The sequence below is a fragment of the Poecilia mexicana genome, unplaced genomic scaffold (genome assembly GCF_051168715.1).
Source record: "Poecilia mexicana isolate PSO_F unplaced genomic scaffold, ASM5116871v1 scaffold_22, whole genome shotgun sequence".
NCBI classification, from domain to species: domain Eukaryota; kingdom Metazoa; phylum Chordata; class Actinopteri; order Cyprinodontiformes; family Poeciliidae; genus Poecilia; species Poecilia mexicana.
In genome coordinates this window covers 9,025,294-9,047,223 of record NW_028263391.1, presented here as the reverse complement: position 1 = coordinate 9,047,223, position 21,930 = coordinate 9,025,294, and the positions used below count along the sequence as shown (strand labels likewise).

The window sequence follows — 21,930 nt, the reverse complement described above, 5'->3', positions numbered from 1 at the left end:
AGAAAAGTATATGAACCATAAATTACAGATTTTGTCACAATAAAAGCCATGTCTGCAAAATACTACACAAAAGTATCAAAGAACGTGGTAGTTTTTTATTTTCCAAATCAGCTAACAGCCCTAAGTTATGTGTGTCTGCATGCATGTTTGTCCTATTGCCCTGAGCAATTGAAAACTCAGATAACGAAGTAATGTTCTTGTGCTATTCTGCTTGCTTTCTGTGCAAGCAGAATAGCACAGAAAGTCTACAGTAAGTCTTGCTCTCACTCACTGTCTCGCAGCCTGAAGGAACCACATCTTTCAAGTTAAGGACTTAACATTATAAGTTAATATTTTGCGCTGCTATTGTTATAACTATTACTTTAATTTCAAGGACAGTATTACTTCTGTCCAGTCTGTTTGGGCAACTGAACAACTTCGATTGCGTGTCACAGCAATCAACACGACAACCAGTGCATGAAAAACATACCGACATGAAGTAAGGGTCGTCTTCTTAAATAAAGAAGTGTGATTCTTATCATTAAACTGCGTACGGTAATTACATTTTAATCATGTTATAATATTTGTCGACACTTTAATGGAACCAAAAGTGGAGAAAATATTAAAAATAACATAGTTTTCAAAAATCATCAATTGAAACTTATCATTCTGATAAGCCAAAATTTTTATGATACGTTTTTCACGATGCGTCATAAAGTATTAAACACCTCGACCATGCGGCTGCTTATCAGCGACAGTCAGGCTGAATATCGTCCGATTGCAGTCATCACCAACCATCTTTTCTGTGCATCTCCAGTCTTTACTTTGCTTTTATGGCATCACCGCCTCAGTTCCTGTAATGTTGACCTTATTTAGTCACTTCCTCATTTACTTATTCTTCAGACAGAGTTATTGAAGCAGGCATCTGCATCCTCAAGGACTTAAAACCACTGTTCTGTTCTCGTAATTATGCTGCTCTGTTGACTCTGAAGATAGAAATGGCAAAATAGCGACTCTGCATGGTAGGCATTAATGGCAATACATAAGACATACACAGAATGTAAGAACCACTTCTTGACTCTTTTTCCCTAATATCGTTAGTTAAAGAATACACTCTTGTTCTTTTTTTCCCTCTGCACTCCCACAAAATACAGTAATAGCCCTCAGCGCACATCACACCATGTCTCAAGAGATAACAGCCAATTATAGCTGATGCAGTACAGGTTAAGGCTGTGAGAAGAAGAGGCCGACTGGCTGCAGCAGAAAGTCATGTGATGCTAGCTGATTTAGGATCATAGAAAGTATAGTCAGTTGTGTTGATGTCACATATCAGTATGTCCACATTTACATTAGCAATGCATGGATGCCGATATGTTAAAAAAAATGACAAATATTGGCCCATACCGATGTCTGTGCCTATATATTGTGCATCCCTACTTAAAATCATAGGGAAAAATCAAAACATTTCGTAAAGCTTGTGTTTGTCACCTGTCTTAACGATAGGATTATTGGATTTCACTAAAGAAAAGTTTGGCTTTCTTTAGGGTTTCCTTAGCTCTGCTCTAGTTTCGAAGTGTGGGCGGTATCAGTGTGTCAGGTATGAGTAACCTGCTGTCACACTTGCCATGTTTCACTTTCTCAAGTGATTCTGAGTTATTCCCAGCTGGAGGGACACTGAGTTGTGTTTGTGCTCTGATTTGCTGCAGACATGAAAGGCTAAAATTAAAGACCGGCCTTTTGTCAGATGGTTAATCATTCGAGCAACTGGTTAAGCATTTGGAGTCAAAATCTTTTGGTTTTTCAAATTTGTCAGTCTCTGATGTCTTAGTTTATAAGTTTTATTTTATGGGCTAGATGGGGACCAGCGTTATTGTTTTTCAAGGTGGACATTATTCAAAATCATCTTAAACATAAGTTATAATTTTTCGGCGTTACTTTTTGAAAATTGGGGGGAAAAGCAAATCTTAAAGCCAATTAGTGGAAAGATATTGTGATGCATCAGCTGGATTTATTTTTTTATTTTAGTTTGCTTGTAACAGGTAATTAGGATGGAAAGAAGTTGCCACTACTTTAACATGAACTTGAAGAGGGGGATTATTTAAGCAGTTAACTTTAGCTTTTCTCTTGTCAAGGAAAGTTAGTTGTTTTTTTTTTTCTAGCCAGCTGAGTGGCTGTGTGCAGGACGCTGCTCTATGTGCAACCAAGAAAAATGCAGCCACAACTGCATTTTCTCAGCCAACTCTTTAAAACAACTGAAACAGTAGGAACAGTGTGAAAATTATAGCTAATCCTTGACATGCTAACTGGTCTATGGTTGTTTTATAATTATGCTTTTCTATAATTTTCCCAGAACTGCATTTCTCCTCGTAGTTCTTACTCAGTGCCTATAGTGAAAGGAGCAGGATATAGCAAATTTCTTGCTATGTCAACAACAGCATGCATGAACATATTCTGGTATCAACTCTTTGATTTATTGGCTAATAAAGTTATGTATTCTAACTTTTAATGAAAGTACTGAGGCCTTACTATGGCAAGACCTCAGAAAATATTAAGATACTGCCTTCAGCAGTATCTTAAAGAAATAACTGGATGTGGACAAAACAGCGGGTTGATTGAACTGCAGAGCTGCCTGGTCAACAGATGGTTTGTTATGCACTAAAATTATTAGTTATGTTTTACTGTTAAATTTTAGTTTCGTAATTTGACCACATATCAACATGTATGTCATTAAAATAACAAGGTTGAAATATTTTAGAAACACATAAATGGGCTGAGTTGGATGGTGTAGCCACAATACATCCCTGGTCTTTTTATACAGGTATTAAAATTATATGTGGGTATTATTTAAGGGCATCAATAAATTGATACCATGAAGCTTCCTTTTTGGTATTTAAGGATCATATCTGTTCCATTCAGATAAAACAGTGCAAGGTTTTTGCTCTTTTTACACCAATTGCTACTCTTTAAAACCTTTCTCTGCTCGCATTTTGCATAAACAGAGTTTTGATAAACCCTCCAGTTTTTAATAGACCAAAGCTCATTTGACCTTTCAGATTTCATCATTATAGATATTTGAAAACAATCCTAACCAGCAGAGGAGATTCCAATGGGTGTCTTTAAGTCATATTTAATGAAACACCGAATAGGTCTGTAATAAGCTTGTTCTGTTCTGCTCTCCCCCCTCTTTGTGGTCCCTCCTGTTTCCACTCAGCCAATCAAATGTGCCTTCACTGCCAGGCTTATGACCCACACCAGTTTCTATAGCAACACCAGTCTGCCTCCTGGAGAACATGTCATGCATGTTAAGTGACTCTCAGATGCTCACTCGTTGTCTCTTACACTTTCTCATAAGTAGACACTCAAACGTAGACTGTTTTTAATGCGCACACACACATACACACACACTGCGTGAAGTGAAAGTTGAAATTCTCTTAAATATAATTTTTTACTTTTACCAATAAGTCATTTATACTTAGGGATTGCCAACAGTGGATCACATTGAAATACTTAATTGAAGTCAGTGCCATGTATATGCTTAAGCCCCATAACCTGAAGTGCAATACTTATATGCTAGTATGTTTATGCAACTATTTAGGTGTTCGTCCAGTTATTACTATCGTGCAGACAAAATCTACAGAAACATTTGTTTTCTTGCTTCGTAAACTTGGCCCTTTGCTTTGAACATCGTAAAATTTAATTGCTAGAGCGGTTCGCACAGCTTTCCCTCACAACAGGCACCAAGACTTTGGTCAAATAAGAGACTCTGACACTTCTGATTTAAAAAGTGCATTGATTGGGACCTTGATCTTATTATTTGGAACTGGATGATGACTTCCTTTATAATGGTCATAAAGTCTTTGTGACAGCTGCCAAAGATGTCAAATCTCTGTTGTCATCGCAGCGTCGATGGAAAAGAGAATATGTGGGTTCGTTGTAATAATTAAAAAAATATTTAGCAATAGCATTGCAATAAATGCTGGTATGTTCTTTTAATCCAGATACAACTGGTTTGGAGTGTGCTCAATAAAACCATTGCATGAAAGAATAATAAGAAAAATGGCACAAAGTGAAATATGTTCCAGACGTTTCAAATTACAATTCTCCTGATGAACTGAACTAAGTCGGCTGCCTCAGCCTTTGTTTTTCAGGCAGCTTTAGAAGATTTGACAGCAAATCAGTATTTTCGGGAATGAAACGTGTGTGAGAAATAATTGCTGAGGTTCAGCAGAAACGCTTTAGGCTGTTTTCCAGTATTTCAGCAAACTGGAAAGTAAAAAATAATTTGACAGCAATCAGCTACTATCAATACGACACAGCATTTCTACTGCTAGAAATAAAATGCATTCAGGGACTTGATTGAACATGTACAGTTCTCTGACCTGCCGCAATCTGCGATCACCTTTAGCGGCTATGCAAATAAAATGAAAACTTTTTAAGAGCTGACTGCTTCGAAGTGAATGCTGTCGATGAGGTCTGTTTTATCTTCCAAAAGCCGAAGAGTAGTCTGGGAGACTGGCTGCAAATTATTAATAGCCCGCGGTCAAAGCTGCTACATTCGTCTGTGTGTTTATGTGCAGGTGTGAGAAAGCCACAGAGGGCTCAAGTGTCAGAAAAATTAAAGCAAACAAGCGCACGTCTGGGATTATGTAGTTGTTGGTCGGTAATGAGTCAGGCCGGCTCCTGACTTGCTCACTCACACGCACACACAAAAACACTAACACGCTCTGATGCAGATTCTTTTCCTGCTCTCTCTTACTCAGACTTTTTTTTTTGTCTGTTTTTAAATGAAGACATGTTGAGAATCCATTCAGATAAACTTGGCTTATCAGTGACGAATAGAAAGCTGAAATACGATACGGTAAATAAGAGCCAGCAGCTTATGTAGATCACTCTGTGAGTTGCAGCCTGTGGAGGTGGGCTTGTTGGCATCTCTAAACATTAAACCTGTCGCTTCATCCTGCATAGATATGCCATAAATTCAGTTCGGTGTTCTGCTCCTCAAGCAAAAAGAAGTGTGAAGACTTATCTGCAAGTCCCTCACGTAGTGTCTCGTAAAAGTATTCCTATCCTTAAACTATTTTAAGGATATGGTTATGACTGCAATTTTAGCTGTATTTTATTGGAATTTTATGCCTCAGACCAATAGGAAGTAGTGCATAATTGTGATGAGGAAGAGAATCGCACAAGTTACAAATTTGCTCACTTTTGAAAACAATTTGATGCACTCGATTTTTATTTTTTAATTTATTTATTTTAAAGAAGTGTCAAGAGTGAAGTTGAAAACAAAAGCATGCCACACTTCTCAGATTCTCAAAAACATTGAAAATCATTGCCTACTTTGAGTTGGCCCCTTGCATAAAATCCTCAAGTTTGTGGTCATCATGTGATATGAAATCAATAATGTTATGAATACTTTAGCAAAGAATGTACAGCGGTGAATGATCTGTCCTGCGTTTGTTTTGCTTATTTATCTGTGTTTACGTATCACACAACTGTCTTAATTAGACGGCGCTCTTAAAAATATGTTTATGGGGTAAATATGTTTATAATGCAATTTAACACCTGCATTTATGCTTATGCAAGTTTTGAGTGCACATTTTCTCACCTTGCTGATCACAATTAGTGACAATAATAATAATAATTAAAAAAAAACAAGCATCTATATCTTTATATGTCTTCTGTCTGTGCAGCAAAAGTGTCACAATCCAGTAGAAGAGGCCATCAGCTCCTAACCTGGCATTATTACAGTGAAACAAACGTCTCGCTGGATTGCTAAATCCAGTCCTAAATAAAGTCCTCTAGGGTTTTGTCTCAACTCGTTTACTTGGCGGCCGGTCTCTCCCGGGCAGAGGACAGCCCCCCTTCTAACCTCAGCCTGCTTCTGTTGAAACAAGGCGCTCTCCTTCCCATGCTGCTCCGCACTACAAACACTGCGTGGAAAGCAGCATTTAAATACACACTCTCTTAGCCTGCCCCCTACTGTTGCCTAGATCTACTTTCAAACACACATGTATGCACTTTGACACACTCTGAGGGAAATCTGAGGCTAAAATCCTCCGTAGGTGAACAGAATGACCACAGATGCTGTTTGCAGCCTAAATTAGTCTTGGGGTATATTTTTTCAGGCTTTTTTCCTCTTATTAAAGCCCAATTAAGCAATGTGGAGATGCGGGGTGGAGGACTTTGTGGAGCATGCTGCCTCTTGTGGTTGAGTGAGGTATTGCTCTTCCCAGTGTAGTTATTACTTTTAGTGGATTTGTTTAAAAAGTTACTTTTTATCTTTGATTCTAAATTTATTGAGTGATTGCCTACCTATTTTTTATATTATGGTTTAAATGTTTTGTATTCCTGCCATTTTATTAATTTTTTTTCACATTCTTATTATGCTGGATTTTTTTAGTTGCTTTTCAACTACAAAATATTCTTTTAAAAATGTATTATTAGAGCATACACCTGCAATCAAATTGTTAATTTTCTCAAGTTTATTTTCATCTTTTTCCTACTGCAAAACCACGAAAGCCTAATTATTCAGTTTTAATTAATTAAATTTGTTTACTAAATAGCTTAAGCTAATTATAAGTTGATATTTTGATCAATTCTGCAAGATGGGTTGCTTCAAGTTTCTTTTTGCAAGTTCTCCCAAACTATGCAATATTTTTGAGCTTGTAGTTCTCAAATTGACCAGTTGGTGTCCTCCTTTCCACATTTCCACATTGTCCACAACCTTTTCAGCAGACAGACTGAATTGTCTCTCGTTGGTCATTTGATTGTTCTGTAAAAGTCACGTGCACCACAGCGCCGCTCCGACTGCGACCTCTAACCTCACGTAAACTGTGGCAGTTGTTACAAGTTTCCAGATGGGTTTAATTGGCATGTAAATTCATCTTTCATTGCCACATTGACCGGTTTTGATATTTAAATATCTCTCTTTGTCTTCTTTCCTACAGCTGATGAGAGTTGAGTGCCGGCAAGTTGAGTGCTGTCCATCCAAAAGGCTCTCTCCTCCCCGCCCTTCCAGACCTTTTCCCCCCCTTCGTACCGGCAATCCCGTACCAGAGTGTTCACACCTCGACTTCATTCATTGCTGAAGACGCTCGCAAGCAGAGCTGCAGAGGTCAACAGCTCCCCCTCTAACCAAGATGATCACCTCGGAGCTTCCTGTCCTACAGTAAGAGAAACGCCACAAAAATTACTTTTAAATCTTTTTTAAAACAGTCACAGTTTTTTACACGTGAAGTTTTGAATTTTGAATTAAATAAAAAAAGGGTTTGCAGCCTTGCTTTTATTTGTAACGGGTGATCTGTTTGTGTGTTCAGAATTAGATTTTCTGAAGAAGTCGAATACTAAAATGTGGTATTTTCTCTTTAAGGGACTCCTCTAATGAGTCTGGGGCGACGGATACCGTGAGCTTAAGCATGAACATGACTGAGATGGAAGACCCAGAGATTAAAGGCAAGAAGAAGAGAGGAAGGCCTGGAAAACAGACACAGGTAGAAGTTTTTGCCTTGGCGCTAAGAAACAGGATCTGTATGAGAAATGACGAGAGTGGTTTTTAGCATGTGTGCACATCTTTTTGCCACCCACCCCACTTTTTTTTTTTTTTTTTTTTTAAACAAGTGTTTTTCTTTCTTTGTTGTTGATATTTTGCTCTCTGAAGACGTCCAATAAGAAGCCCCGGAAGTCTCCAACAGACAAGACACTGAGCATGACCAGAGGGAGGGGGAAAGCAAACGGCGTGGCTCAACAGAATGGAAACGGAGGGGAGCCCGTCACCCTGTTTGAAGTCGTCAAACTGGGAAAGAGTGCAATGCAGGTGATCTTCTCCTACTTTTTTTTATATATATATATTTTTTTTAATCAACAACTTTATCTTAGGTTTTTACAGTCTCTCAGTATGGAATTAGCTTCTTGTGCCTTACAGACTTTACAGTCTTTCTCTTGTTCCACAGTCCTAAATTTGTGTTCATCCATCAGTCAATCATCTTGTTTTCCTTCGACTTCATTCATCTATCCCTCTATCCGATCATCCTGCAGTCATGTTTTCTTTTGTCTGTCCATCAGTCTAAATAGGTACAGGGATCCTGCATCCCTCTACCTATTTATCTGTCAATCCATCATCCATTTGCTCCTCTATTCATTCATATATTAGTCTGTCACCCCATATTTCATCCATCCATCTGCAAAACTGACCATACTTCCATGCTCTTTCAGCAAAGATTCAAACTATACCCGCTACAGAAATATCATCCATAAATTCCTATTTTATATTTGCAGCTCTACAGTGATTCTTCTTTTAAAAGTTTATGATTTCACTAAACACAACCAAGTTATAATCCGTTAAAGAAATATTTATAGTGTCCTTAATCCATTGCACAGTTTTTGGCTGTATATTCTGTTTTAAAATGTCATTTGTTGCAAACTGCAATATGTGACATAAGCATATTTTTTAAATTAGTTACACATGTCAAAGGCTTATTTTGTACAGAATGTGAAAATTTGTCCTTTTTTTTTAAATGTATCTGCAGTCTGTGGTTGATGAGTGGATCGAAGCATACAAGCAGGACAGAGACTTGGCTCTGCTGGACCTCATCAACTTTTTCATCCAGTGCTCGGGTTGCAAAGGTGCGACTTCTATTTTGTTTTTTAATCTTTATGAAGATTTTACCTCATTATAACAAGCTGCATTTCTAATTTAGCTCCACTTTTTACATCATCTCTTTTCTCACCTGACCGGAGCAAGAAATGAGAATGTGTCCCATGCTGTTGTGATTGCAGGCACTGTGAGAATAGAGATGTTCAGGAACATGCAGAATGCGGAGATCATCCGTAAGATGACAGAGGAGTTTGATGAGGTACCGGTGTTTCTTTTTTTGGTTTTGTTTTTTTTTCTCCCAGGAAAACTGTGCGACACATAATTGTCTAAAAGAATACAGGTATTTGAAATGGATTAAACATTTAATTAAGTAGTACAAAATATAAGTCCAGATGTTAAAATCTCTCGCCTTGTGCCAACAGGACAGCGGGGATTATCCTCTAACTATGCCCGGCCCTATGTGGAAAAAGTTTCGCTACAACTTCTGCGAGTTCATCGGCGTTTTGATCCGCCAGTGTCAGTACAGCATCATCTACGACGAGTACATGATGGATACGGTCATTTCGCTCCTCACCGGACTGTCGGACTCCCAAGTGCGAGCCTTCAGACACACGTCCACACTAGCAGGTATTCGCCGAGGATATTAGAAAAAATGATTTTGATCGAAAACGGTGTTGAATATTTAACATAAGATACGTTATCTCTGTGCAGCGATGAAGCTGATGACGGCACTAGTCAATGTTGCGTTGAACCTGAGCATCCATCAGGACAACACTCAGAGACAATACGAGGCAGAGAGGAACAAGATAGCCGGCAAACGAGCCAATGAGAAGCTGGAGCTGCTGCTACAGAAGAGGAAGGAGGTTGGTTGATGCTAAATCTGCCGTCTGACCTATTTTCCTCTGTGTCAAGTTTATTGGTATAGTACATGAACTAAAACAAGGCAGCTCAAAGTGTTTTACATCATAAAAACATCAGACGGTCACTAATTATGAAATAAGCAATGTAATTTACATTTTGTCAAATGTCATTTGACAAAATGACATTTGTGGGGTTTGAGCCCAGGACTCTTCACGTGGTTCCTACACAGTCTTGAAGAATATGGAATTCAATTCATGTATTTTCCTGGCTTGTAATAGTATGGAAAGGGGGGAAAAAATTATTTCCTGAGCTTATGTGTGGTCCTGTTGTCTAAATGTGTAATTTATTGTCCAGCTTATCCATCTGTCCGTCCATCCGATAAAAAAAAAGATGTATAACAACTTTCACCTTAGTGTTAATTTCTTTAGAAGCAAAGTATAAGTTGCTTGAAACAGCTGAAAATCCATTTGTTTTTGGGTTTTTTGTTTTTTTGTCTTTTTGCCTTTTTCCACATAAGGAAATACAATGCTATGCAGAGGAATAACACTGAATGTGACCTTTGGGTATTTTTGTGTTTAGCTTCAGGAAAATCAAGATGAAATAGAAAATATGATGAACTCCATCTTTAAAGGCATCTTTGTGCATCGCTACAGGTAAACATTCATCTTATCACCTTTCTAATCTATCTGATATTTTATAGAAGATTTTTACATAACTATTGTTTTTTTATGTAAACAACTTGTAACCGGGGTAATTGTCTGCATTTCCCAGGGATGCTATCGCTGAGATTCGAGCCATTTGCATCGAGGAGATCGGCGTGTGGATGAAGATGTACAGCGATGCGTTTCTCAACGACAGCTACCTAAAATATGTTGGCTGGACACTACATGACCGGGTGAGCACTCTGCCGCACGACCGCTTTTTCTAGAGGCTCCAGTTCTAGAGATTTACATAACGGCAAGAGAGGCGGGGGTTTAATCCATTTTTCTATCTGCTTTGTTTTCAGCAAGGAGAAGTGCGTCTGAAGTGCCTGAAGGCTCTGCAGAACCTTTACACAAACAGAGAGCTATTCCCCAAGCTAGAGCTCTTCACCAACCGCTTCAAGGTAATAGAATCAGAACCGCTTTCATGGCGTACAGCAGCCCAGCCGATTTCAATTCAGCTCTTTTGCAGTTTCTCTTCTGCCTAACATGCGCCTGTGTTGGCAGGACCGGATTGTATCGATGACACTGGATAAGGAGTACGACGTGGCTGTAGAGGCCATTAGGCTGGTCACACTCATTCTGCAGTGAGTAGTTTGGTGTCTTTCAACATGCCAGCACTTCCGGTAGCTTGTAAAGTTATTTAATCCCCTTAAAATGACAAAATGTCAAAAAGTTTCTTGCAAGCACAAACTTCGATGTGGTTCATTGCGATTTTATTCTTTAGGCTAACACAAAGTAGTACATTGTTTTAAAGTGGACAGAACATACATGGTTTTAATTTCCTTTCAGGACTGAAATTATTTGCTTGATGGCCAAGTTGAGTCAGGAAATACATACAGCACAGAGAAAACTAAGCAACACAATATAAAGTTGTGTTACTCTACTCATTATTGTCTAAACAGAAGAGCAGGTTCTTGACGCTGTTGAGGAAAGACAGAAAACGGGTAGAAGTTCCATTTACAAAACAAAAACGTGGAAGAAGGATGTTGAGATGAGATGAGTGTTGTTGGCAAGATGGAAGGAGTTACAAACAAGGCAAACCCTAGAAAGAATTGAACACATACAATCCTAGAAGAACACATTGATGTTTCTGGTTGTAATGTGATAAAATTTGACAAGTGTTGGTGAGTTAGTTTAAATGTTGGATACTCTTTGGATGAGTGGCTCACCCAAAACACTTGGTTTTAAGCTGCTGCTGTTGTCTGCTTCAGGGGCAGTGAAGACGCTCTGTCAAACGAGGACTGTGAGAACGTGTACCACCTGGTTTACTCTGCTCACCGACCCGTCGCAGTCGCCGCAGGAGAGTTCCTTCACAGAAAGTAAGTCCAGCCCTGCCACACTCGTGCTTCAGCTCAACTTTGACCTATTGCCAAACGGCTCTCTCTTCTTTTACTCTCCACCTCAAACTCTTCGTCCAACGTCAGGTTGTTCAGCCGCCACGACCCGCAGGCTGAAGAAGCTCTGGCTAAGCGGAGAGGGAGGAGCAGTCCCAATGGGAATCTCATCCGGATGCTGGTTCTCTTCTTCTTGGAGAGCGAGGTGAGACGCAGCTCAAGTTTAGAAGACAGAGTTTCCGTCTCATAAATCACCAATCCGCATTATGTTTGCTAGCTTTGTTTTTGCTACAAACCTGTAACCCTAGATTACTGCAGTCACCAGGCGATTCCAAAAAAATAAATCTGTTTCATCAGCGTGTTTCCTCTAATGCCTTCAAAGCCCGTCTCTGTCAATATTTAATGTGCCCTTTGTGTCCAGCTTCATGAGCATGCAGCGTACCTGGTTGACTCGCTGTGGGAAAGTTCTCAGGAGCTGCTGAAAGACTGGGAATGCATGACTGAACTTCTGCTGGAGGAGCCCGTTCAGGGAGAAGAGAGTAAGGCCGGCTCTTTGAGCCTCTCTTCTTGTTCTCTGTGGATGCCTGTGAAATGCCTCCGAGCTACTTCACATCAAGCACATCGCAGCTTGAGAAGCAGCAGGAAGAGCAGTGATGTAATAAAAACCCGTTTCATGAAACTCTAGCTCTGCTTTAAGTCTCTTTGTCTCTGACTTTTGCTGATAATTGTCTCCATGTTAGTTTTACTTTTTTCTCACCGACTGTCTTTTTTTTTTTTTTTGTCTCTTTCTCTGTAGTATTGTCAGACAGACAGGAGAGTGCGTTGATAGAGCTGACTGTGTGCACCATCCGACAGGCGGCCGAGGCACACCCACCTGTTGGCAGAGGCACTGGCAAACGAGTGGGTTATCTAAAAAATAAAATAAAATAAATACTTATTTACGCATATGATCTTCTTTTTTTTAATCTTTTTCAATTATATCCAGGTTTTAGTCTGCAATGTTTATATACTTTATCATTTCTAAAAAAGAAATGGTGAGCACCCAGGAGGAAAATAATGATGAATTAGATTTGTGTGCTGAATTGTCTTAATAGTGAGGAAAACTGTGGTCCAACGGAGTGGTACCTTAATCAGGATGCAAAAAAGTAGACTGTGCTGAGCCGAAAAACGCGTCTTTGTGCCGCGAAGCATAAATCAGATTTTTACTTTTGTTTTGATTTTCTGTTTTATATTTACCACCAATAACCAATAAAAAAAAATAAATAAAAAATTCACTTTTCAGCCAAATTCATCTCTTTAAATTACTTCAGAAATCACTGCAGTTTCACTTTTTGTTGCTTTTAGGATGAAAATTAAAAATGCCACCAGTTAATTAAGAGAAAATAAAAGTTTTTGCAGCCTTAAGTATTTTTTTTTTCTCTTTCCAGGTACTGACAGCGAAAGAGAGGAAAACCCAAATAGACGACAAGAACAAACTCACTGAACACTTCATCATGGCCCTTCCAATGCTGTTATCCAAGGTAAGCTTTCACAGCAGCCAGTGACTAATGACTCAGATTAATCTGTTTGTCACATGAACCGCGCACAGATCCTATACACCAGTTAATCCGTCAGTGTAGTCCCCTGAAAAAAACAACAAAAAAAAAACAAAACGGTAATTATTCTACCAAGTGTCAAAGCGTGAGGTGATAGAGGTGTTTTTTATTTACTTTCTAAAAACTTCAAACTCTTTTCACCGTGTCCTCCCCCTCTCAGTACCAGGCAGACGCAGAGAAAGTGGCCAACCTGCTGCAGATCCCTCAGTTCTTTGACCTGGACGTTTACAGCGCCGGTCGCATGGAGAAGCACCTGGACGCCCTGCTGAAGCAGATCCGGTTGGTGGTGGAGAAACATATCGAGACGGACGTCCTGGAGGCCTGCAGCAAAACCTACAGCATCCTCTGCTCTGAGGAGTACACCATCATGAACCGCGTGGACATCGCCCGCTCGCAGCTCATCGACGAGATGACCGACCGCTTTGCGCACTCTGTGGAAGAGCTGCTGCAGGAGGTACGAGGAGTGGACCCGAGTGTCGTCTTTGCGTTCTCAGTAAAACGGAGGAACGCCTCGAAAACCAAGGATGTTTGGTTGAAATACAGGTTTCTACTGCCGGATTCTGGCAAGAAAATGTGTGGTGTAATGTAGGGCTGAAACGATTCCTCGAATGATTCGAGTATCTCGATTACTAAAATTCCTCGAGGAAAATTTACCTGCCTCGAAGCTTCGTTAATTTATGTTTTATTAGTTAGCGCACCGTGTTCCAGCCGGGACTTAATTTGCGTTGCGCGGAGCTCTCACTTCCGCCTCTGAGTTGTTGACAAAAGCTAAGTCTCAGCGGTATAAAGTCCAATCTTCAAGATTGGCCCGTGGGGATTTTATTGATTGATGATAATGCCCGACTTTTTATCGTTTTTGGGGAACCAATAAGCATCCTTATTAACATGACTGGGGGATGCCTGGAGTACGGCAGCATTTCTCCTCCGGGGCTGCTGGTTGAAAGCGAACGGCGGGAAGAGCGCTGAGGTGAGCGGATAGACTGAACAGGGCGGGCGGCTGAGTAGCTGATGCTTACCGTGTAAATGTAGCTTTACCGACGAACCGCACAATAAATTTCATATCCCGGTCTGAAGAAACGGGTGGCGGAGCGCATCGTACATGGCTGGTAGATGAGTTTCTGAGTGTGACCAGTGAAGGTGTCGTAAATATCCCGTATTGCTTCCCCCCGTGTTCGTCCCCCGGTCTAACGGTTCGTCAGTCCGCTGGTCTATTTCCTCCCCTCCACCCCATGTTCGTTCATTCGCCCTCTCCTCCCACTCCAGGCGGCATTTCCCGTATTTTCAAACCCAAAGCGTGACAGGTTAGGTGGCAAGGTGAGTTTAATTAATCTATTAAACTCACTGAAGATGAATACATAAACTAAAAGCTGGATTGTAGACATTTTTTATAAGCATATTTGTGAGCCTGCCTCTTTGTTATTAAATTCAATATAATTTCAGATTTTTCTATAACTTTTCTTCTGGTTAACTTAGAAAGTGAGCTATTATTGTTACAGGTTAGTTTTCTAAACTACAAAAAAGCAACTGTTAGGGATGCTCAAATATGAAAAATTGGACTGATATTGATATCTGATAGTAACACCGGTATTATGCCAGATTTACCAATATTTCATTTTATAATTTTTTTTATCCGATTACTCGATTAATCGTAAGAATAATCGATAGATTACTCGATTACTAAAATATTCGTTTACAACAGCCCTAGTGTAATGTGTAAAGCAGGTGTCACCAACTCCAGTCCTCGAGGGCTACCATCCTGTAACTTTTAGATGCGTCTCTGCTCAAACACACCTGGATCAAATAAACTGCTCGTTTCCAGGAATGAATGTTGGTGAGGGAATTCAGACATTTTGGAGCAGAGGTGAATCTAAAAGTTGCAGGATGGTAGCCCTTGAGGACTGGAGTTGGTGACCCCTGGTGTAAAGTATGTCAAGGGAAACTGTTTCCACAAAGACAATGGTAGATTCAGTGTTAGTAATAGAGTAAAAAAAAAAAAGTTTCTGTCCTTAAAAATGCAGATTTTTAACTCTGATTTCTAAGAAGCTGGCAGCATTTAAAAACCCAGCATTTTCCAACAGGGTTCCTACAGACTCTGGAAAACTATGGAAAACTAATTTTACTTTATTTTTAAAATCTAGATAAGAAGGGAAAAAACATTCAAATTTGGTTAAAGAGAAAACAATTATTTTGGGCCTCTAGATTATTTTGTCTTTAGGTTTAAAAGTGAACTCCAGTTTCTTGGACATCAGTTTAAATGCAAAGCAAAGCTTTAAAATCCAGGGTTTTTTTGTTTTGTTTTTTTGGTGGGAGTTTTATAAAATGAAGTTAACAAAAACTGTGATTCAAATCAGCTGTTTTTAACATGATTCGCCCCGGATTATCAGACTGATCTCAGGTCCTGTTCCAGTGTCCAAAATAAGGGAAATATTCTTGTACATAAGCAACGTGAGCAAGAAGGTGAATTTAAAGACTGAAAACTTGTACGACTAAACAGGACGACTTCGATCTGATGAATCCAGCCATCATTACATCTGCTGAAGCTTTCTGTCTTTTTTAAGGGTTTTTTTTTTTTTTGGCGCTGATGTCAGTCAGGTGTAGTAACGCGTATTTGTTGTCACGCAGGGCGAAGAGGCTGACGACGACGACATCTACAACGTTCTGTCAACTCTGAAACGACTCACGGCTTTCCACAAGTAAGACCTACAAGCGTTTATCGAATTGAAACCAAGAACCATTTTACGACTGAATCGCATTGAGATCGGATGAAAGCTCTACGGCGCGCCGCAAAAATCGACGGCCTCTTTGACATCTGCTGCTTCCTGTGTCGTTTCCCTCTCAGCGCTCACGATCTGACGCGGTGGGATTTGTTCGGGAATTGCTACCGGCTGCTGAAGGCGGGCATCGAGCAGGGCTCCATGCCGGAGCAGATCGCCGTGCAGGCCCTGCAGTGCTCTCACTACTCCATCCTGTGGCAGCTGGTGAAGATCACCGAGGGGGTTCCCAGCAAGGTGCTCAACTCGCCTCGGAAAGCCTTTTCACTCTCTGTACTCAAGCTATCAGCTTTATGTTTAGTCAAAGACTCAGAGTTTATATGTGTAGGAATATAGTTTGAAGAATCAAAAGATCATTCGTGTTTTGTGAGCTGCTGAGCAGGTCATCGATTGTCCTGTGTAAGCAAACTTAATTCAGACGTCAGCCTTTCATTACGTCGGTCGTGTTGTTGGAGAAAAGCAGGAAGTTGCCTGTAGAGCTCTTAGCGTTGTATTGATTCCTGTTAAAGCGCTTAGTTTTTCTGACACTTTTCAAAACGGTGTCCGTCTCTCCTGCGCGCAGGACGACCTCTTGGCTCTCAGGAGAGTGGTGAAGTCTTTTCTCGCCGTCTGCCAGCAGTGCCTCTCCAACGTCAACACGCCGGTTAAAGAGCAGGTGGGTGAGAGCGCTGCGACGCGTCGAGCCTCGTTCGTCCTGTTGTGGTTTTACTCGAGGCAGAGTTTTTCCGTCTCTCGTTCAGGCGTTCATGCTCCTCTGCGACCTGCTGATGATCTTCAGCCACCAGCTGATCACCGGGGGCAGGGAGGGCCTCCAGCCGCTGGTGTTCAACCCAGACGGGACCCTGCAAAACGAGCTGCTAAACTTTGTCTTGGATCACGTCTTTATCGACCAGGACGATGAGAACCAGAGCATGGGTGAGGCTGCTGGTGTGAGAAGCGGGGGGCGGGGGGGGGGGCGGGGGGGGGTTCTCATCTCTTGGCATTTCTGCTAATCCGTCCCCGTCCCCCCCCCCCCCCCCCCACATCTGTTTTTCTGTGCGAAGAGGGAGACGAGGAGGACGAGGCCAACAAGATCGAGGCGCTCCATAAGAGGAGGAATTTGCTCGCGGCTTTCTGCAAACTCATCATCTACGACATCGTAGACATGCCTGCCGCCGCCGACATCTTTAAACACTACATGAAGGTGTGTTGAGCTGCTAAAACGGATCATCTCTAGGCCCGCAACGATTATTTTGATAATTGATCATTCGGACGATTAACTGATTAATCGGATAAAAAACTGGGACCATTTTGAAGGTTTTTTTTTTTTTTTTTTAAAGCTTTTTATGCAAGATTAGAAATGCATTCAGAGTTGCAAGTTTTTAAAATGAAAACACTGCAGACCTTTATGGTTCTTAAACAGGAAAAAGAAGTGAATTTCTCATTTTTATACAGAAAAAAGAGTTGGCAGTTTCTCTTTAATGCGTATGTGTTTCACTAAATTGTCCCTTTTTTTCCCTCACGTTTTTGTCCGGTTCCTCTCTGCGCCTCAGTACTACAACGATTACGGAGACATCATCAAGGAAACACTCAGCAAGACGAGGCAGACGGATAAGATTCTCTGCGCTAAGACACTCATACTCAGTCTGCAGCAGGTGAGGCGTCGCCACCGTCTCTGCTACCAGATTTTCAGCTGTCCTCTTGTGCCCACCCACAAATACGGTCGTTCTCCTCCATGCCGCAGCTGTTCAACGAGCTCCTGCAGGATCAGGGTCCCAATCTGGATCGGACGTCGTCTCACGTGAGCGGCATCAAGGAGCTGGCCCGCCGCTTCGCTCTGACCTTCGGCCTGGACCAGATCAAAACCAGAGAGGCTGTTGCGACGCTACATAAGTATGATTCTGGCTGCCTTGTGGCTCCATCTCTTTGTTTCTGCTGACTGCTAACGTTTGTCACTCTCTGCTCGTGTCAGGGATGGAATAGAGTTCGCATTTAAGTATCAGAATGCTCGAGGATCAGAGTTTCCACCCATCAATCTGGCCTTCCTGGAGGTCCTGAGTGAATTCTCCTCCAAGCTGATACGACAAGACAAGAAGACAGTGTAAGTGTTTTTTTTTTTCCAATAAATTCAGTAAATTTTTGGCTAAATTAAAGTCCTAAAACTTAAATCGTCAAATGATGCCCTTTCCTCAGGCACTCCTACCTGGAAAAGTTCATGTCGGAGTCGATGTCGGAGCGTCGGGAGGACGTGTGGCTGCCGCTGATCTCCTACAGGAACAGCCTGCTGACGGGCGGCGACGAGGACCACATGTCCGTCACGTCGGGGTCCAGCAGCAAGACCGGCTCAGTGCGCAGCAAGAAGGGACGGCCGCCGCTGCACAAGAAGCGCATCGAGGGTGAGCTCGCTTTAGACGAGGGGGCGACTCTTCTGCCGAAGCGGAAAGACGCTCGTCCTCAAAGCTGAGCCGTGTGCTTCCTCGTTTTTCAGAGGAGAGCAGCGTGGAGGGATCGTGGATGATGAGAAACGACACGCTCCAGACGCCGAGCGCGCTCCAGACTCCCCAGCTCACCTCGACCGTCCTCAGAGAGAACAGACCCGCAGAACACATGCCTGATCCGGACTCGGAACCGGGATCGGAGAACGACTACGTCCACAAGTGCGTTCGTTTTCAGAGTCTCCATGCAGAATGTAGAGAGCAATGAAACGTTACTTGTTCGCAAGACCGAGCTTCTTTGTTGTTTTTACGATACAGTTTTTATTTTGATAATGTTGAGTATGGCTGAAAAGATTAATCGTGATGAATTAATCATCAACTAATTTGGTAATGGATTAATCGTTAGCTGGATTTTTAAACATACAGAAATTAAGCCAAAACTGTACAAAATATATATATATATACATTTTGCATTAAAAATAAAAAAAACTATATCTGTAAATACATTCTACCCAAAACTTCTTAAGTAGCATCTTTAGCCTTAAACGTTTAAAATTGTGTAAAAATAAAAAAAGAAAAAAAAAAGAAATATTTATATATATATATATATATATATATATATATATATTTTATTTTTTTTTTTTTAAAGAATTACCCTTTGAGTACCTGTCCAATCATCTCAGTTAATAAAAATTAAAAAAAAATCAACAATCAGCCTTACACTGTATCGATGTTAAGTCAAGTCGAAAGGACTGAGCTTTTCGCATTTTGATGTTGTTTGATTTTAATTGATTAATTGTCAGAATAGCTGATAGGCCTATCAATAACTAAATTAATTCAGTTTCTGTCACAACGTTGCGTCTCCGTCCTCCAGTCCTCAGATACAGATGTCGTGGCTCGGCCAGCAGAAGATGGAGGAGGTGAACAGAAAAGACCGAACGAGCATGAACTACATCAAGTCGCGCAGCAATCAGGGCGTCCGGCAGACTGTGTAAGCGTGCGTTCAGCTTCTATGCTAAACTCAAACCAGCGTTCCTGTTGTAAGCGGCGTTTTCTCCCCCAGCCGCGGGCTGATGGAGGACGACGCAGAGCCCATCTTCGAAGACGTGATGATGTCGTCGCGGGGCCAGCTGGAGGACATGAACGAGGAGTTTGAAGACACCATGGTGATCGACCTGGTCAGTAAACGCAGCCCGTCCCGTTCAGGTTTTGTCGAGGTTTAAGTTGTGAAGGATTCATCCGTAAGCAGTTTACTGTGACTAAATGTGGGATTTGAATCACAAATGTATCGTATTGTAGGATGTTATTGGTGTTGCTGTACAACTTTTAAACTGTTTCCAGGGGAAGAACTCATTTTACTATCCTGCAATGATATACGTCTTTTTTCCCTCGACAGCCGCCTTCAAGGAACAGACGTGAAAGAGCAGAATTAAGACCGGACTTCTTTGACTCTGCAGCAATGATAGAAGATGAGTCGGTACGGTTTGTTTTAAAAATAAATACTAAAATAACTTGTGCATTTAACATTTACCATTGTGAAAGGTAACGGTGATTTCTGTTTTTGGGTCAAAATTAGCTAAAAAGCTAATGTTAGCTTAAATGCTATTACTATCATGTCTGCTTAGATTAGCATGAAGGCTAAATTTAATACCAATATTGACCTTCTTTACTTTTAAGTTGGTCAGTATCTCAGCATTTTGTTTTAAAAAGGTCTTTGATGTGAAGTTACACGTTTCTTCTGGTTTCTATGATGCGTATTTTAACATGTAGGGAAATATAATATCGTAATTTCTTTTTTCATTACTTTGAAAGCTACAGGTGTTAGTAATCGCTGCAAATTATTCTGTTTTACGTTACATTTATTATTTATTGTTGGCGTAATGAAGAAATAAATGCATAGATAAATAGTTGAAAAAATGTAACTGCCAATACATGGAATAAAAATAAGAATAGTAACTTTATCAAATTATTTTTGAGGTAATCTTGATGTTTTATACTTTTTATTTATTTATTTTTTATCTCTGTCCATATTTCCAGGGATTCAGCATGCCCATGTTCTGATCTGGAAAGCGTTAAACATCACGAGTTCAGCATTGTAACGAGGAGTAAACTGAAAAAGAGGGGGGTGGTCTGGACCGGCTAACCCTGCGCCACCTCACAATCAAACTCTTTACGAAGAACAATATACTGTGTTAAAGTGTTAAAGTACGCCTACGTTTCTCCGAGACATGATGGAAGGATGTTCGTCTAGCGGAACCGAGCCTGGAAGAGAGGATCCACTCTGTTCCCTCTCCGTCTCTGGTGCGGATCGAAGGTCCTGCAGCCAGAATTATTCAAGAACTTTGTCCCATTCGTGTTCTTCCTCCTCTTCCTCCGCAGCCTGTCGGTTTAGCTCTCGTTAGTGGTGGTCCCGATGGTGCTCTGGCTTTTAAACCCAGTTTTTACAGTTCCTGTTAACAGCGATGCACAGATTTTAGCTCATGGTCACAGAGCGCCATGGTTCTCTGTACAGCTCCCCTCCCTAAAACCTTCCTCCCTTCCTTCCTTCTTTTGGTGTTGCACTCCAGTCCTTCTGGTTGAATCAAACATGAACAGGATGTCCCTACTAAATGTTCCACTTCTTTGCTGTCCCCCTGCTGTCTGCTCGCCATCTCTTGTATGTGGTGTTTGACGTGTGTGTGAAGTGTATCGGTGGCGACGACGGCCGAGGAGCGACACACCTAGACAAGAGATCAACAGCTCTCAGCTGACCCAGAGGAGGTTTAGGCGCCGACCAAGCTTATCGAGGCTTGTTCGGCTCTGAGGGAGCAAAGGAAATCCCCCCTGCTGTCTCACACTCTCTAGATAACAGCTTTTTAAAGTTAAAAACGTTTAAAAAAAAATATAATAAACATATTTTCAACTCTGTAGCTTTAGTACTAAAGTTTTAAATCAAGTGTGTTTTTGTCTGTTTGTACAGTTTTTTTTGTTTTTTCTTTTCTCTTGAATACGTATCATGTTTGTTGCCAAATTGTGGCCTACATACTTAAAGTATATTCCATCCCTCCCTCCCCTCACCACTTAAGGCGGTTACCATAGGTACCAGCTTCTAGGCGCTGTATCGTCCGATTGTAATTGACACTCGAGTATCAAAGCTGAATATCCGTGCCGTTCTAACAGGTCAAAAACGAGCCGCTTACATTTTTGCACCCGTATTCAGTGTTAATGGATCCAAGAAGTTCTAGATTTTGTTGTTGATCATTGTTCATATCCAGTGCAGTGATGGATCTTTGTCTGGCAGATGTGTTTGAATGTGTTCTGAATGTTCTCAGCCATACCTTTTTCCTCGTCCCTCTTTTGGGTCAACAATCACTTTTCAACCTTCCCTTTCGCTGTAAATATCAGAGATGACCGGATCTTTTTTTCTGCCGTGCAGTCAACATCAGTCACCCTAACATACTCTAAAAAGCCTGTTTTTTTTTTCCTGTGATCTTAAATTCTTTTTAATAAAATAAAATCTGTAATCAGTTTCTCTTGTTTAGTGGGTCTTTTTTTTTTAATTACCTCCATGTCTGAAGAGCAAATTTTTACATTTTGATGTGCCAATGCAATGCCCCAGTTTTACCAGCAGGTTAGAAAGAGTACTTCTGAAATGAGGCACATTTTGAACTGCGAGGTATTAATACAACATGATGTCGAC

The 21,930-nt window shown here is 41.0% G+C and overlaps 1 protein-coding gene across 1 annotated transcript in view; it reads left to right on the top strand.

Annotated features, from left to right (window-relative positions):
- Positions 1–21,760, top strand: part of stag1a (STAG1 cohesin complex component a) — a 42,947-nt gene extending 21,187 nt beyond the window's left edge. Inside the window, exons 2-32 of the mRNA XM_014979541.2 lie at positions 6,927–7,147; positions 7,349–7,469; positions 7,637–7,792; positions 8,505–8,601; positions 8,755–8,831; positions 8,995–9,199; positions 9,284–9,435; positions 10,013–10,086; positions 10,205–10,328; positions 10,440–10,538; positions 10,642–10,721; positions 11,349–11,456; positions 11,562–11,676; positions 11,893–12,010; positions 12,268–12,371; positions 12,899–12,991; positions 13,227–13,520; positions 15,689–15,759; positions 15,906–16,074; positions 16,400–16,492; positions 16,578–16,752; positions 16,881–17,020; positions 17,370–17,471; positions 17,561–17,709; positions 17,789–17,917; positions 18,010–18,212; positions 18,305–18,473; positions 19,126–19,242; positions 19,315–19,429; positions 19,648–19,728; positions 20,289–21,760. Of these exons, the coding sequence (XP_014835027.1) occupies positions 7,119–7,147; positions 7,349–7,469; positions 7,637–7,792; positions 8,505–8,601; positions 8,755–8,831; positions 8,995–9,199; positions 9,284–9,435; positions 10,013–10,086; positions 10,205–10,328; positions 10,440–10,538; positions 10,642–10,721; positions 11,349–11,456; positions 11,562–11,676; positions 11,893–12,010; positions 12,268–12,371; positions 12,899–12,991; positions 13,227–13,520; positions 15,689–15,759; positions 15,906–16,074; positions 16,400–16,492; positions 16,578–16,752; positions 16,881–17,020; positions 17,370–17,471; positions 17,561–17,709; positions 17,789–17,917; positions 18,010–18,212; positions 18,305–18,473; positions 19,126–19,242; positions 19,315–19,429; positions 19,648–19,728; positions 20,289–20,312 (3,783 nt within the window). The 5' untranslated portion in view covers positions 6,927–7,118 and the 3' untranslated portion in view covers positions 20,313–21,760. The remainder of the gene's footprint in view (positions 1–6,926; positions 7,148–7,348; positions 7,470–7,636; positions 7,793–8,504; positions 8,602–8,754; positions 8,832–8,994; positions 9,200–9,283; positions 9,436–10,012; positions 10,087–10,204; positions 10,329–10,439; positions 10,539–10,641; positions 10,722–11,348; positions 11,457–11,561; positions 11,677–11,892; positions 12,011–12,267; positions 12,372–12,898; positions 12,992–13,226; positions 13,521–15,688; positions 15,760–15,905; positions 16,075–16,399; positions 16,493–16,577; positions 16,753–16,880; positions 17,021–17,369; positions 17,472–17,560; positions 17,710–17,788; positions 17,918–18,009; positions 18,213–18,304; positions 18,474–19,125; positions 19,243–19,314; positions 19,430–19,647; positions 19,729–20,288) is intronic.
- Positions 21,761–21,930: the final 170 nt, after the last annotated feature.